Below are 17,471 nucleotides of genomic sequence, written 5' to 3'. Positions count from 1 at the left end.
CACGACACCATCCACATCAATGGAATGGCTGTTGAGCGTGTCTCCAGTTTCAAGTTCCTGGGGACCCACATCTCGGCGGACATGACCTGGACAACCAACACCTCCAGCCTGGTCAAGAAGGCTCACCAGCGCCTTTTCTTCCTGAGGACACTGAGGAAGAATCAGCTTTCCTCCACTATCCTGGTGAACTTCTATCGCTGTGCAATAGAAAGCATCCTGACCAACTGTGCTACAGTGTGGTATGGGAGCTGTTCTGTTGCAGAGCGCAAGGCACTGCAGCGGGTGGTGAAAACCGCCCAGCGCATCACTGGGACTCCACTACCTGCCATCGAGCACATCCAGAGGAAACGCTGTCTGCATCGAGCTCGCAGCATCCTTAAGGACTCCTCTCACCCAGCCCACAGACTGTTTTCTCTCCTGCCCTCCGGCAGGCGTTTCAGGTGCCTCCGGACCAGGACCAGCAGACTAAAGAACAGTTTTTTCCCCAGAGCTGTCTCTTTATTAAACTCTAACCCTCATTGATCCCACTCCCCTCATATACTGATTGACTCTCCTCTCCCTCCTCACACCTGCCTCCATTTTGTTATTTGCAATACTATAATGTTCATTTGCACTGCTGACTGTTATTACAGAAACAACTGTTTACATATGCATCTTGCACTACTACCTTGACTGGAATATGCTCAATTTGCACTGCCGACTGTTTATTTACAGTACCTACTGTTTACATATACATTTGCAATACCGTACTTTAACTGTAATATGCAATTACTTCCACTGCACTTTCACTCGGATAGCTTCTGTCCAAACTTTATTTGCACTACTTTAAATCCATTGTTATACTGCTCATTTTAGCCTAACTTATACATATATCTATTTGTAAAATTCTGTTTATAGTAATAGCCATCTGTATATTATGCTCACATTCTGTTTATAGTAACACCCATCTGTATATATATATTCATAGTACATATCTATCTGTAAAATTCTGTTTATAGTAATAGCCATCTGTATATTATGCTCACATTCTGTTTATAGTAACACCCATCTGTATATATATTCAGTACATATCTATCTGTAAAAATACTGTTTATAGTAATAGCCATCTGTATATTAGCCATCTGTATATACATCTGTATATTATATTCAGTACATATCTAGCTGTAAATTCTGTTCACAGTAATAGTTATCTGTATATTATATTCATAGGACAAATCTATCTGTAAATTTTTGTTTATAATAGTATTCAACTCTATATTTATTCAGTACATATCCATGTTCTGCACTTATGGAACCACTGTATATCCTGCACTTGCTGCTATTGCACTTCTGGTTAGACCTAAACTGCATTTCGTTGCCTTGTACCTGTACTTGTGTAATGACAATAAAGTTGAATCTAATCTAATCTAATCTAACCTTGATATTTTAGCGCGGATGTATACCTAGCCGAATTTCACTGTAGGGGGCGAGAACGAGTCTTCGAACCTGTGTGTATGCCTGTGAAATTACCACATTAAACGTGACGTGCTAATAACATGGATGCAGCTATGAAGACGCCGGGTTTGCTTCAGGGAAAATTTATTTTTAAGAAGCTTCCCAATGGAAACCTTGACAAAACTAAGGTTATTTGCACCTTGTGCAATGCGGAATTAGTGTACTGTAGGAGTTCTTCCAGTCTCAAGTACCACCTAAAAGCAAAGCATCCCTTAGATAATGCGAATGCCGGGCCAAGCACTGATGTAGCGCAGGGGAAGAGTCGTCGTCAAACTACTATGTTTGAGTGCAACCGAGCCAAGCCCGTCAGCACAGCTCTATCAGCCAAGCTAACTAATCTCCTCGCTCAGTGGATTGCCACCAGCTGCCGGCCCATCAGCGTGGTTGAAGATGATGGGCTCGAGCTTGTTCTCCAGGCGGCCACAGGTGACCCATTTTACAAACTACCTGCGAGGCGAACTATCATGAGGAGAATACATGACCAGCACGCCGAACAGAAAGCCGCAAAAAATGAGAAGATGGTAGAGGCGAGGTGTGTAGCGCTGACTGGGGACCATTGGACATCTGTCAACAACGATAACTACCTCGGCGTTACTGTACACCTCATCGATGCCAGCTGGGAACTTCACTCCTTCACTTTTGGTAGGCTACGTTATGTAATTTTAAATTACATAATTTAATTGTATTACTTAGGCTATTAATTACCACGACACAACGACCACCACATTATGTTTGCTTCTTGATTATTGCTAGTTGTTTACTACTAGTAGTGAACTTATTCCGATCTACTTTGTCTATCCGTTAGGTGTGATGAAAACAGAGCAGCGTCACTTTGCAGAAGCGTGTGCCAGGCAGTTTCTCGATGTCGCTAATCATTGGGGGATAGCTGACAAAATCAGCACTATTGGAACAGACAGCGCTCCTAATATGGTGGTAGCAGGGAGGTTACTGCCATTCGAGCATTTGCCCTGCGTTGCGCATGTTGTACAGAGAGCTATTGTAATGTCACTTCGGGAAGGTGGTTTTGATGGTGCCCTGGCCAAGGGCCGTAAAGTGGTCGGACATTTCAAACACAGTCCGGCCAACTCAGACGAGCTGAATGTCCAGCAAGCCTCCCTTGGACAAGTTCAGGAGCCACTCGTGCAAGATGTTCCAACACGGTGGAATTCCACCCTTGAGATGATCAAGCGCGTGATGCGCAACAGAGACGCACTGCACACAACGCTGTCTCAGCAGAAGCACAATCTGGCCCTCCCAACAAATGCTGAATATGAGAAGTTGGCAAAGCTAGAGAAACTGCTGGAGCCATGCAGGTATGGTCTACAAACATAGCGTGTTCATGAATTGGCATACAAGTTCTTTTAAATGTCACTTTGTATTTAAGAAACATGTGCCCTTAATTGTAATGTGATTAAGAACTTTAAAATGTGTAATCTGAGTTAAATGAATCAGTCATTAATTATTTATTGCTCTGTTTCTGTCTGTCTGTCTGTGTGTGTGTGTGTGTGTGTGTGTGTGTGTGTGTGTGTGTGTGTGTGTGTGTGTGTGTGTGTGTGTCTCTGTCTGTCTGTCTGTGTGTGTGTGTCTGTTTGTCTCTCTGTGTGTCTGTCTGTCTGTGTGTGTGTGTGTGTGTGTGTGTGTGTGTGTGTGTGTGTGTGTGTGTGTGTGTGTGTGTCTGTTCGTCTCTGTGTGTGTGTGTGTGTGTGTGTGTGTGTGTGTCTCTGTCTGTCTGTCTGTGTGTGTGTGTGTGTGTGTGTCTGTTTGTCTCTCTCTCTGTGTGTGTGTGTGTGTGTGTGTGTGTGTGTGTGTGTGTGTGTGTGTGTGTGTGTCTGTCTGTCTGTCTGTCTGTCTGTCTGTCTGTCTGTCTGTGTAGGTACATCACTGAGCTCCTTGGTGGGGATAAGTATGTATCCTGCTCTGTGGTTCTACCTGCCCTGTGCCACCTCCAGCACGCGATGAAGATCTCAGATGATGATCCTGCCTATATTGTGCGATTCAAGGCTGCCTTCACCATGGACCTCAACCAGCGGAGCGAGAAATTAAACCTGGAATGGCTTAAGGTATGTCAGACTGACCAGAAGATAACTGCATTGTTTGACCATTATAGACTGTTAAGCCAGTAGATCGGTCAATGAATAGATGAATGAGTAATGAAGAAATATGGAGGTTGGATTTGGAAAGTGAAATTTTCATCAATCAATAATTATTATTTTTTTATTCATCAAAGGTGGCGACTGCTCTAGATCCACGATTTAAGGACCTCAAGTGCTTGCCCAGAGCAGAGAGGGAGCCAGTGTGGGCAAAGCTAAGTGAGCTGGTGAAGGGAGAAGAACCTGCTCTGCAGCCACTCGGGGAGGAGAACCCTGAGCCACCCAAGAAGAAAACAGCCCTGCTACTGATGGGATCAGACTCAGAATCAGATGAGGAGACACCAGTAGACAATACTGTGGAGAGGTACAAGGTAGAGCCCTGTGCCAGTCTTGATCAGTGTCCACTGAAGTGGTGGTCAGAGCACACTGCTGTCTATGGTAAGATGGCCCACATTGCCCGTAAATACTTGGGGACTCCTGCCACAACTGTCCCATGCGAGAGACTTTTTTCTTTAGCAGGCCATATTGTGCAGAAGAGGAGATCTAGTTTGTCACCAGAAAATGTGAACAAGCTGGTCTGCCTGAGTGACTGGTGGAAGAAGGAGAAATAGAGCTTGGACTGATTGACACAAAGCTACTGACTGTAAAACAGTTCATCATGACCTCTTATTTAGGCCTACAGTTCAAAATTCATGTTTAACTGAATAAACCGTTCGTAAACACAAGTACATCTTATTGAACATGATTTATTTTCATCACCAATTATCATAGTAGAACAGTTTTCTCAAGCAGTTTGTGATGCATTTTGGAAACAGGAGATGAGCCCCTGGTCTAATGCGCCACCTGGCTTGAGAAACCTGTTCTCAAAGACTGACTTTTAGTCATTATTTGGGTAGCACACATATTCTGAATGCCTTCGGCAGAATTCAAATGAGCCATTTTAATCTAGATTAATCTAGATTAATTCCAAGAATTAATCTAGATTAATCTAGATTAAAAAAATTAATCTATGCCCACCACTAATATATATATATATATATATATATATATATATATATATATATATATATATATATATACACTCACCTAAAGGATTATTAGGAACACCATACTAATACTGTGTTTGACCCCCTTTCGCCTTCAGAACTGCCTTAATTCTACGTGGCATTGATTCAACAAGGTGCTGAAAGCATTCTTTAGAAATGTTGGCCCATATTGATAGGATAGCATCTTGCAGTTGATGGAGATTTGTGGAATGCAAATCCAGGGCACGAAGCTCCCGTTCCACCACATCCCAAAGATGCTCTATTGGGTTGAGATCTGGTGACTGTGGGGGCCATTTTAGTACAGTGAACTCATTGTCATGTTCAAGAAACCAATTTGAAATGATTCGAGCTTTGTGACATGGTGCATTATCCTGCTGGAAGTAGCCATCAGAGGATGGGTACATGGTGGTCATAAAGGGATGGACATGGTCAGAAACAATGCTCAGGTAGGCCGTGGCATTTAAACGATGCCCAATTGGCACTAAGGGGCCTAAAGTGTGCCAAGAAAACATTCCCCACACCATTACACCAACCACCACCAGCCTGCACAGTGGTAACAAGGCATGATGGATCCATGTTCTCATTCTGTTTACGCCAAATTCTGACTCTACCATCTGAATGTCTCAACAGAAATCGAGACTCATCAGACCAGGCAACATTTTTCCAGTCTTCAACTGTCCAATTTTGGTGAGCTCGTGCAAATTGTAGCCTCTTTTTCCTATTTGTAGTGGAGATGAGTGGTACCCGGTGGGGTCTTCTGCTGTTGTAGCCCATCCGCCTCAAGGTTGTGCGTGTTGTGGCTTCACAAATGATTTGCTGCATACCTCGGTTGTAACGAGTGGTTATTTCAGTCAAAGTTGCTCTTCTATCAGCTTGAATCAGTCGGCCCATTCTCCTCTGACCTCTAGCATCAACAAGGCATTTTCGCCCACAGGACTGCCGCATACTGGATGTTTTTCCCTTTTCACACCATTCTTTGTAAACCCTAGAAATGGTTGTGCGTGAAAATCCCAGTAACTGAGCAAATTGTGAAATACTCAGACCGGCCCGTCTGGCACCAACAACCATGGCACGCTCAAAATTGCTTAAATCACCTTTCTTTCCCATTCTGACATTCAGTTTGGAGTTCAGGAGATTGTCTTGACCAGGACCACACCCCTAAATGCATTGAAGCAACTGCCATGTGATTGGTTGATTAGATAATTGCATTAATGAGAAATTGAACAGGTGTTCCTAATAATCCTTTAGGTGAGTGTATATAAGCTCCTTCAGTATTATCAGCAGCTATCGCGTTTCTCAGGAGCTAATTACCCTCCTCCATCCCCAGCTCCTCCTCTCATTAGTCAGGATTTGGCATTCTGATTCCCCTTGAATCAGAATAAATTCTCGAATTATGTTGTACTTTAACCCCCTGAGGTCTACGGTATCGCCGGCGATACCAGCTCGCTTTTTTTTTATTAGTGTAAAAGAAACTCATAAATACTCTGTTGACTTTGATTTTCCATAGGAGTTTCATACATCAATCGATTCTGTTAAATGTGTATTATTTTTGTGTATACTCACAATAAAAACAAAGTGTTGTGCTTTTTGCCAAATAAAGAAAAATAAACACGAAGCGAGTTCTGCCTTCTCTCTGCCAGTGTAGTCCATTCTGAAACGCGTCCGAAAATTAACAATAACTCAGCGAATACTCAGTCAAACAGACATACAGACACACAGGCATGAAGCTTGAATTCTCTTCTTTTAAATGAAGTAATTTATATAAAAAACAAATATTCTCATCTTGTGAAATCTGTATTAAAAGAGAGCGATTCCAGTCGAGCTTATCTCAGCTCATTACGTTATAATCGGCCCCGCCCACGGAGAGCGCGCGCTATTCAAACGCAAATGGCTGAGGCAATCCTGTGAACGCCCCCATCAGCTCGAGAAAACACACAAGTTTATTTAGATCATTACTTGTTTACACCGTCTTGCAGCGCTGTGAGGAATAATACTAATGGAAAATGTCCCTCAGAAGTGCGGGTATATCGAGGAGCGAGCTGAGGAATACTAGTAAGTTGTTTCCTTCTCACGTGAATTTCTTCACGTGGGTTTCTGTTTATGAATGAATAAACGGCAGAGATGCGCGCTGTTTACCACAGCTGGCAAAGACAGTTTAAATTTAAATCGCGTGTGTGAATGAATGATGATGTTTTAGCAAACTGCATTGCTATACTGAGATAAGATAAGTAAACATCGACTGAATGTTGAGATAAAATGTAGGCTATTTGTATAAGCAACGTATTAAACTGCAAATTAACAATATGCCCTAATATTTCATGAAAACAACGTTACAGTCAGACGAAATATGAAAGACAACATTTTGTTGACTAGATTTGGGTACAGTTTTTACTGTAGAATATACTGCCACATCAAATAAGCTTTTGTTTAGCAATTTCTATATAAATACTATTTTTGTCAAAAATAAAGTCATCAACTAAGATGTTAGCTGTTCCAATGTTGGTTATATTCAAACTAATGAATACATAGATAAAATGTAGGCCTATAATCATTTTTTTTTTACAAAGAAAGAGTACACTTGAAATATTGTTGAAATTGTAATTATTGTTGTAATTGTAACCGTTTTAATAAAATAGCAAAACATATTTACAAGATAGATGTAAGCAAAATCTTAAATGGTCAATATAAGTCTTCTTCTAAATATATCTTTTGTCCTTGCATTGTGGCTCAGTCAGTGTCACACCTGAATGAATGGCTAATTATGCAGAGTGGGTGTATTCTAAGGTGTAAACCACTCCTCGTTCACGCCCCCTCGCATATTGGCTTTCCAAGCAAAACCTGTTTTACATCAATTTAAATCAATGTATGGTTTTATGTGAACGATAAAGCAAGACTATTTTCACATAATTTTGAAGAAAAAACTATAGGCGACGACATCCATTAGTCAAAAGTCTTATTGCCACATATTTAGTATGTGTTTTGTGGCCTTATTTCAAAAACTTTAATTTTTAGTTTTTTCGATAACCACGCATAAACATTATTCTCTCAAAAATGAAAACATGTACATACATGTGGCTCACATATTATTGTAGTCCTGTTTGTGCTATATAGAGTGAATTTACACCTTTGATTTAATATGTTTATAAGCAACTGAAAAAAGCACAAATGTCAGAGCATGTCAGAACACCCCCAGGGCCCAAAAAAACGCTCAGACTCCAGAGGGTTAAAATCTTGAATTAAATATATTTGCAAACTTTCATGTGGGTTCTGTTCTGTTTACCCCAAGGGGGTTATTGCTGCTCTCCCTGCTCTTATCCATGCTAGGCTGCATGGATGCGCAGGGAGTTCTCGCCCAGAACGGAACCATACTGCCAATCCAAACTGTATGCTAATTGTCAATCATATTTGACGGTAGTGGTCCTGACAGAACTGCTTATTTTTCGACCCCATTAAAAGAAAATAAACAAAACCCTAGGTATTTATTTGAAACAGTGGCTAAACTAACGAAAAATAAAGCTTCAAGCCCAGAAGTTTCCAAGCAGCACAGCAGTAATAACTTTATATCATGCATATCTACATTTATATTAATTACAAGTTTTATAATTGCATTTGACCATGGAAATGCATCATTACAGTATGTAAATATCTCTTATAGCAACACAATGCAATCACTAGTAAGACCTCCTGTTAATAAAAGTATCTGGTAAGAATCTATTCTATATTAACAATGCATTAAATCACATTAGACATTAATAAACTACAATAAATAAAACAAATTAAGTGATGTCTCATGTCTGAAGTCAAGTGAATTACGGGTCATTGGACAGGCGTCCAATCACAACTGACTTCCGGAAAAGGGGAAGTAACCAATGAGATTTGAGGTTATTAAAACAGTAAGTCCCGCTCCTCGACTGCCAAAAATAAAAGTGTTGAGCGAGCAAAAGCAGAAGGCGAGAGAAGATCAAGCGTGAGAGCGTGGGGAATGATCATGCGCGCGTGCGAGGGCTTGTATTGCGTGCAGAGGAGATGTCATGCTCGCGCGCAGGGTTTGAATGAGCTCGCGAGTTCCTGTTTCCTCGCGTGTAGATCTGTTATCCTCTCATGGAAGTCATTTACCGTGCACGCCAGCATCAGCTGTGCGCTTGGTTATTTTACTCATTGATTTGCCACCATAGGCGCCGCCTCGACGCTCTTACGTCGTCATATTATATTGGCGCGCACGCCATCTGCTCCTCAGATTTCTCTGCCTTCACGAAGCGGCCATTCTAGCCCTTCGTTCTCGGTTTTTCTGGCCCAAATATTCGGATTTTAAAGGACAAGTTCGGTATTTTACACTTAAAGCCCTGTTTTCAGATAGTTTCTGATGAAATACAATGGTTAAGATTGAAATTTGGACAAATGCTGCTGTCCCGAGAATTTTAGGTTTTTGTGGTAGCACCCCCCACCTATACAACGGTTGCATAGGTGCACTGGAAAAATCGTTCGTTTACAAAGACGTGAAACTCACCGAGTGGTCAGGGGTGTTCACTGATATGCTCACACAAAAATCGCTGCAAAAGATGCTTTCAAACAGGTGTTTTACCATTCGTTGTAAAACTGTGGACCTATTTTTCCAAACGCCTCACACCCGTACATTCTTCCGTTGAGAGCTTGAATAATAGACTCTCCAGCCCAGTTGGTGGTGATAATGCACCTTTGCCAATTGCAAGCAAACCACTGGCATTTCATTGAATACACAGAAGAAGCAGAAGAAGAAGCGGCGGAGTAATACCGTAAAGGTGCTGCGGTCTCACAGCACGTCCTATACAAGTCAATGGAGTTGGACAAAAACTACGATAAAACCTGTTGGAAAGCATCTTTTGCAGCGATTTTTGTGAGCATATCAGTGAACACCCCTGACCACTCGGTGAGTTTCACATCTTTGTAAATGAAAGTTTAATGCGTTTTAGGAAGGATTATTCCAGTGCACCTATGCAGCCATTGTTAAGGTGGGGGGGGGGGGGGGGTGCTAACACAAAAACCTAAAATTCTCGGGACAGCAGCATTTGTCCAAAGTTCAATCTTAACCATTGTATTTCATCAGAAACGATCTGAAAACAGGGCTTTAAGTGTAAAATACCGAACTTGTCCTTTAACATCAGCATTCTTCATCTGCACTTCAGCGACTGCGAATAGTGGAACTCAGTTCTCCTTGCGGTGAAGTGCCTTGGAGTTTCGTCGTTGCCTGCAGCCATGTGCTCGCTTTATTGCGAGTGAAGACCCTCACAGTAAGTGTGTTAAATGTTTGGGTTTTTCGCATGCGCGTGAGGCTGCTCTAGGTTTGTCAAAATGTAAATTGTATGACAATCTACAGAAGTAGGGAACAAAACCCTCCGCTCTAGGCTCGCGTTTTTTGAGGAGGAGTCATCCACCCCCCCTCGTCGTGCTCCCAAGACCGCCGAGGCCTCGCGGGGAATCACATTATTTAACACACTGAACTAAAGACAGAGACTTAACCAGTCACACAACTGTGCGCCATTCCTGAAACAGTACATACCTGTCATTTCCATGGTTTTTGATTTTTCACTTTACCATGTTCATGTACGGAGACTTATGTGAATGTTGAAGTCAGCAGGACTCATCAGTGGGGCCTGAAAAAAAAAAATGCAGTGAACATACTGATATCAAGAGAAACTATAGGGCTGCACGATTTGGGGAATACATTTTAGATTTTTCTGGTTAAAATGTACAAAATACACACACACACACACGTATATATATATATATATATATATTATATATATATATATATATATATATATATATATATATATATATATAAATAATGAACAACATTTGTTGTGCCTTGTAGGCATAGGCTATGTGCTGTGCTGCATAAAATAATAATAACAATAGCCTATAGCAGGCGGCCTATAAATCGTTAAAAAGGAACACTTCAGTAACACCGCACTAGAGAAAAATATATTGATTATCATATGTTACTTAAATCTCATTTCATAATGTCATAAAGAATATAATCATGTGGAGTAAAAAATGAAGCCTATTGTTTGGCGAGAACATTTACTGTTTGGCACATAAACAGCTTGGAGCTGAGAGCTGTTTCCCTGGCCCTTCTACGCTTTCTCCCTTTTCTCGAAGGGCACCATGTCATTGTCAGAACAGACAATATGGAGGTATTGTCCCTTGTAAACCGGCAGGGGGGCTCACGGTCGCGCACCCTAGACAGGCATGCACGCCATCTCCTCCTGTGGGCTCAGGACAAGTTCCTTTCACTGAGGGCAGTCCATGTCCCCGGGATCTTGAACCTCGCAGCGGATTTTCTGTCGAGGCAGAAGTTCAGGTCGGGGGAGTGGATGCTGAACCGTCAAACAGTAGCCCTGATTTGGGACGTGTTCGGAAAAGCGGAAGTGGACCTCTTTGCATCTCAGGAGTCGTCCCAATGCCCACTTTGGTTCTCCCTGAGCCCCCCATCACCGTTGGGAATAGATGCATTCGCCCACCCATGGCTGATGCAGAAACTTTATGCATTCCCGCCCGTCAAATTGATCCAGGCGGTTCTGTCCAGGGTGAGGGAGAGCAGATCCCGTCTCCTACTTGTAGCCCCATTCTGGCCGTCCCAGCCGTGGTTCTTGGAGCTGGTTCCTCTTCTGGAATCCCCTTCCTGGGAGATTCCGGTCAGGGAGGATCTACTTTCCCAGCTTCAGGGCAGGATGTGGCACCCTCGACATTTGGAAGCTATGCGTATGGTCCATCAGAGGCCGCTAGCTTTGAGCTTTGGTCTTCCCGCTGACGTCCAGGAGACCATTGCGAGTGCGAGAGCCTTTTCCAGGAGAAGGCTGTATTCCTTCAAGTGGAGGGTTTTTGAGTCATGGTGTTCAACACACGCTATGGATCCAGTCAGCTGCTCAGTGGGTTCAGTGCTAGAATTCCTACAGGAGAAGTTTGCTTCTGGAGTGGCCGCTATCACTCTGAGAGTATAGGTTGCTGCTATTGCAGCTCATAGAGAGTCGGATGAGATCCCCCTGGGTAAACTAAGGCTAGTCTCAACATTTATGCGCGGGGTTAGGCGCCTGAAACCAGCACGCTCCCTTGGAATTCCCTCTTGGGACCTGTCAGTCGTCCTGGAGGGCTTAACGGAGGCTCCCTTTGAGCCCTTGGAGTCATCTCCGGAGCGGATTCTGACTCTCAAGGTTACTCTTTTATTAGCTTTGACTTCTTTAAAGCGGGTTGGGGATTTGCAAGCTCTTTCTGTCAGCAAGACATGTATGGACTTAGCTCCTGGTCTGGTCAAGGTGACTTTAAGACCAAGGCCAGGATATGTGGCCAAAGTATTGTCAACATAATTTCGCTCTCAGGTTGTCAACCTTCACTCTTTCCATCCTCCTCCTTTTTCTTTTTTTTTTTTTTTTTTGTGATTATCATTTTTTATTTTCAATCAATAAACACATATCATACAGAGAGAGCATTCGGACGAGGATAGAAATAAAATTAAAATAAAGTAAAATAAAAACACATGCACACAGAACACAAACACACTTAACAAACACGGGCAGCAAACTCATATTGACTGTATTCAAAGAAGCTCTTTAAGGGCAGAGGCTATATTCATCCAGGTGTTCACAGTGGTTGTATTTGCCTTATTGATCTTTGCAGTTGTACACTCAAGGCAAACTATATAATGAAATGAGACTATCCAAAATTGTTTCAGGTTTGTGTCTGGGGTTATCCACTGTTGTAAAATAGCTTTTTTTTGCAGCTGTGAACCCTGCCATCAACACTCTTTTATCACATAAAGAAAATTGGTACTTTGAATCATCATTCAATAATAGTAAACACGGGTCCAAATCCAAATATAGACCTGTAAGATCATGTAACATAACAATCACATACTTCCATAATGGTTGAATCATTGGACAGTCCCAAAACATATGTAGAAATGTACCAGTGTCAGTGTTACAGAAACTGCAGTATGGATTGGGTATAAGTTTCATGCGATATCGCTTGTAAGGTGTGTACTAGAAACGATGAATAGTCTTAAAATGAATAAGTACATGACTAAGGTTTTTAGAAGTAAGGCCAAGGTTTGACCACACTGTTTCCCAGTCTGGATGGAATCCTAACCAAGAAAGTTCCAAATCCCACGTTGATAGTATCTTTAAAGGTTTATGAACACTACTGAGTAAAGAATTATAGATTACTGAGACCGCCCCTCTAGGATCTTTGACAGGATCAATCCAGCTAAACATTGGGTGGACACTCAAAACAGAATTCCATGGCACGCCATAAGCTTTCATAGCAGATCGCAACCTCAGGTACAAGAAAAAAGAAAAGCCAGGTAGGCTGTATTCTGCTTGGATATCCTGGAATGTGCGCAAACCAGTCCCGTCAAAAATATTGGAAAAAGTAAAAAAAACCTTAGACGGCCACAAAGGGTAAACAAAAGGTTGTTGATCAGATAAGAAGTGAGCATTGTTCCATAGAGGAGATTGCTGAGAGAATTTCTTTGAATGGCCTATTGCTTTTTCAGCACTGTACCATGCAGCTAAAGTGGATGAAATAACCTTACCAAATTTATGGTGCGAGTTGCGACGTCCTATAGCTGTGAAGGGCAGATCTTGAAGTCTATGGGTATGTACAATAGCTGATTCTTTGCTTCTCCATGGCACTTTACTGTCTTTGTCCTGTAGTAGTTTATACTGTACGGTAATGATAGTATCAGTATTAGAGTAAATACGGTAAAGGGGGTGGGGGATACTCGCCCGGGGATCATCTGTATCAGTGAAGTACTACGAAGTAAACAGCACTCACCCTTGCTCCGTCTCTGCGTGTGTTATTGTTCCTCCACAAATATTACAGTGGCGACGAGGTAATAGAGTTAATGAATCCACATCAGGAAGAATATTGAAGATATCTGCCGAGTGAAACTCAGTAAAAAGGCAACATTCCGCCTGTTTTCGGGTTCGGAGGAAACCGAGACTGCTAGCCACTCAAACGGCTAGGACAGGGACAGCGCATGAAAGCACATGAAATCGCATGAGCGCCCTCCTGTGGTGAGTGGATGTAACTGAAAAAAAAATGTGTCTTCCAAGACGAAGCAAGTTATAAATGAAAAGTGGAGATTAACAGAAGGAGCCATAGGAAGAAGTGTGCTGGAAGAGGGGAAATTGTAAAGAAATTAAATAAAGAAAACACCTGAAGAGATGGCATTGATAGGAAAGTTCCAGAATTTGAAAGTAAGAAAGAAGATTTTGATTCATATTTAGAACGATTTGAAAGATGGCTGTCAGCAAATGAGATTGATGCTGGGAAGAAAGCAGACGTGTTTCTGAGTGTCTTGGGTCCCACTGAATATGGACTGTTGAAAAATTTGATTGCACCTTGTAGACTTGGAATTTAGTCTTTCCCCTTATTATTAGATTCACAGGACCGGACACCAGTTATCTTGCCAAGAAGAATATTTTATTCTTATATGTCAGGAGAGAAACTCTGAGAAGATGTTATATTCATGCCAGGTCTATGCATTCTCGTATTTCTCTTCCCTCACATCTCTTAGTTTCTCTCTCCTCTCTTAGTTTCTCTCTCCTCTCTTAGTTTCTCTGATGTGTATAGTAAGATTGAGCTTATATACGTTACAGAGCAGCTTCCTTTTAAGGTAACAAACTATGTTGCTTGAGCTTTAAAAATGGAACGTATATGTCATGCGAACACATGGCACAATTCACTTCCATATTAAGAACATATCTTTGTTGCTTACATCTGCATCAGTTGGAAACATGTTACATTGTACACACCCTCTACAAAATATAGCTCATCCACCTGTCTCATGTGACATGATCTTCACATGATTCCATGCTATCTATAGTCTCCTCATGCACTCAACACAGACACATAACTCTGGCTTGACAAAATACATTATGAAATTATTATGAAATTATTATGAAAATGAATAAAGAAAAATAATACAAATACATAACATTAAACAGTAAATTTTTAGTCTTCACACCTCAGAAGGTTACAGAAGTGTCATATGACAATATCACAAGTGCCCTGTCACTGCATTTTAAGCCGAAGCCCATTTTGATTGCAGAACGATTCAGATTCTACAAAAGACAGCAAAAGCAAGATGAAACTGTGGCTGAATACATTCTGGCACTGAAGACATTAGCGAGCACTTGTGAGTTTGGACAATTTCTAAATTATGCCCTCATAGATCAGTTTGTTTGCGGCCTCTCAGGGGAGGGATATCACAAGCGGCTATTATCTGAAAAAGATCTTACATTCAAAAAGGCCTGCGATATTGCACTTGCTCTTGAGTTGGCTTACAAAGACACTATGGAATTGAGAGAACATGCTGAAAAACCAAAAGGGGCAGTTCACAGAGTCTTTAACACTTCTGGTGACCGGTGGCATCACAAGAAGAGTAACAGTTCATTTTACAACCGGCAGGATGATGGAAGAGCTAAACAACGCTTCTCTACAGAGAAAAAGCAGAAGTGCTATCGATGTGGCAAGGACAATCATCAATCAACTGAATGCTACTATCGCACCGAAACCTGCCATGGCTGTGGAAAAGTCGGACATCTAAAAAGAGTCTGCAAGAAAATAAAGCATAGGGACAAAGCTAAAATGGTGAACGCAACTGGAGTAATTGATGACTCTGATGATTGTAAAGATGATGTACTGGACTTGTTTACGGTGTACACCGCTCAAGGAACAAAAGATGGAATTTTTGTCAAAGTTGAAGTAGCTGGGAACCCAGTGAAAATGCAAGTTGATACAGGCGCATCTGTGTCCTTGATTCCAGAGTGTCTATCATGACCAACTGAAGGACTGTTCTCTGCAGCCAGTAGCCATTCATCTGTCTTCATACACAGGAGAAACCATTCCTGTGCTTGGGAAAATTCTAGTGCCAGTGAAGTATGAGGGATTTGAGTGGAAGCTGCCACTTGTGGTGGTGAAAGGCAGTAAACCACCACTACTGGGAAGAAATTGGATGCAGAAGATAAAGCTGAACTGGGGTAAGATCTTCAGTCTTCAAGGCGGCGAGAAAAATGAACAGCTCACCCTGCAAGCAATGCTTGAAAAGCACAAAGATCTCTTCAAAGACGGATACGGGAAGATTAAAGACTTCAGAGCGAAAATTAGACTGCAAAGTGAGGCCAAGCCCATCTTCCACAAACCACGACCAGTACCTTATGCATTGAGGGAATCAGTGGAAAAAGAGCTGGAACGCTTACAGAAGAATGGCATCATAACACAAGTGGAAAGGAGTGAATGGGCGGCACCTGTTGTCGTGGTACCCAAGAAAGACAAGGCAGTGCGATTGTGCGGTGATTACAAAGTGACCGTGAATCGATGCATACTCCCGGAAGAATATCCACTTCCAAATGCTGAGGATTTGTTTGCTACTTTGGCAGGTGGGAGAGTTTTCAGTAAGCTAGACCTGTCTTTCGCTTATCAACAACTGCAATTAGATCCAGAGTCAGAGCAGTATCTTACAGTGAACACACACAAAGGCCTCTTCAGATTCCATCGCCTTGCCTATGGAGTTTCCACAGCTCCAGCAGTGTTTCAACACACAATGGATCAAATACTGAATGAGATGGAGAAGGTTGTGTGCTTTATGGATGACATTCTTGTGTCAGCACCTACAAAGGAAGAACACCTGGAAATTTTGGATCAAGTGATGGCAAGACTGGAAAAGTATGGTGTGAGAATCAAGCTTTCCAAATGTGCATTCCTGCAAGACTCAGTGGAGTCCCTAGGGTACAGAATAGATGCACAGGGCCTGCACCCAACCACAAGCAAGGTCGAGGCCATAGTAAACGCACCAGCTCCGCAAAATGTTACAGAGTTAAGATCATTTTTGGGGTTGCTTAATTACATTTACATTTTTACATTTAGTCATTTAGCAGACGCCTTTGTCCAAAGCGACTTACAAATTAGGACAAAATTCAGCGAGTCATCATAAAGAGGCAAAAGCAACAACAACGCAAGAAGTGCTCAAAATACGAAGTTCAGGTATTATTCAGAGTAGCATAAGCCTGATAAGTGATGTTTCAAAGGGAAAGGAATTTTTTTCTTTTTTTTTCTTTTTTTTTTCTTTTTTTTCTATAAGGTTAAGTGCTCACGGAAGAGATTGGTTTTCAGCTGTCTTTTGAATGTTGTCAGGGATTCTGCATTCCGGATGAGGGTGGGGAGAGCGTTCCACCAGCATGGAACTGTGAATGAGAATGTTCTGGAAAGTGATTTTGTGGCTTTCTGTGATGGAACCACGAGACGTCGCTCGTTGACCGATCGTAGGTGTCTGGTAGGGATGTAGACTCGTAGGAGTGAGTGAAAGTAGGAGGGAGCTGAGCCTGTGATAGTTCTGTAAGCAAGCGTCAGTGCCTTGAACTTGATGCGAGCAGCGAGAGGTAGCCAGTGCAGAGAGATGAACAGAGGAGTGACGTGGGCCCTCTTGGGCTCGTTGAAGACAAGACGAGCTGCAGCATTCTGGATCATCTGTAGGGGTTTGGTTGCACATGCTGGAAGTCCAGCCAGAAGAGCATTGCAGTAGTCAAGCCTAGAGATGACCAGGGCCTGGACGATAAGTTGTGTTGCATGCTCAGTTAGGAAAGGCCTGATTTTCCTGATGTTGTGCAGTGCAAACCTGCATGATCGAGCTGTCTTTGAAATGTGATCTGTGAAGGTCAGCTGGTCATCAAACGTTACTCCAAGATTTCTGACCGATCTTGATGGGGTGATTAATGATGACTCTAGCTGGATGGTGAAGTCGTGCTGTAGAGACGGATTGGCAGGGAGGACGAGAAGCTCAGTCTTTGCCAGGTTGAGCTGCAGG

The 17,471-nt window shown here is 42.2% G+C and overlaps 1 protein-coding gene across 2 annotated transcripts; it reads left to right on the top strand.

The window, feature by feature from the left end:
• Positions 1-1,435: 1,435 nt before the first annotated feature.
• On the top strand, positions 1,436-5,907 carry LOC309498498 (E3 SUMO-protein ligase ZBED1-like). Of its 2 annotated transcripts, XM_082169263.1 has the most exons (5): positions 1,436-2,136; positions 2,300-2,807; positions 3,368-3,554; positions 3,722-4,022; positions 4,101-5,907. In XM_082169263.1, the coding sequence occupies exons 1-5, from the start codon at positions 1,536-1,538 to the stop codon at positions 4,193-4,195; spliced, it is 1,692 nt and encodes a 563-aa protein (XP_082025389.1). In that variant the 5' UTR covers positions 1,436-1,535; the 3' UTR covers positions 4,196-5,907. The 2 variants fall into 2 exon arrangements, with proteins under 2 accessions (XP_082025389.1, XP_082025388.1); XM_082169262.1 differs by having other exon boundaries at positions 3,722-5,907.
• The last annotated feature ends 11,564 nt before the right edge of the window (positions 5,908-17,471 follow it).

The sequence above is a fragment of the Leuciscus leuciscus genome (genome assembly GCF_965113295.1).
Source record: "Leuciscus leuciscus genome assembly, chromosome: 5".
NCBI classification, from domain to species: Eukaryota; Metazoa; Chordata; class Actinopteri; order Cypriniformes; family Leuciscidae; genus Leuciscus; species Leuciscus leuciscus.
This window is presented reverse-complemented; position numbering and strand designations above follow the sequence as displayed.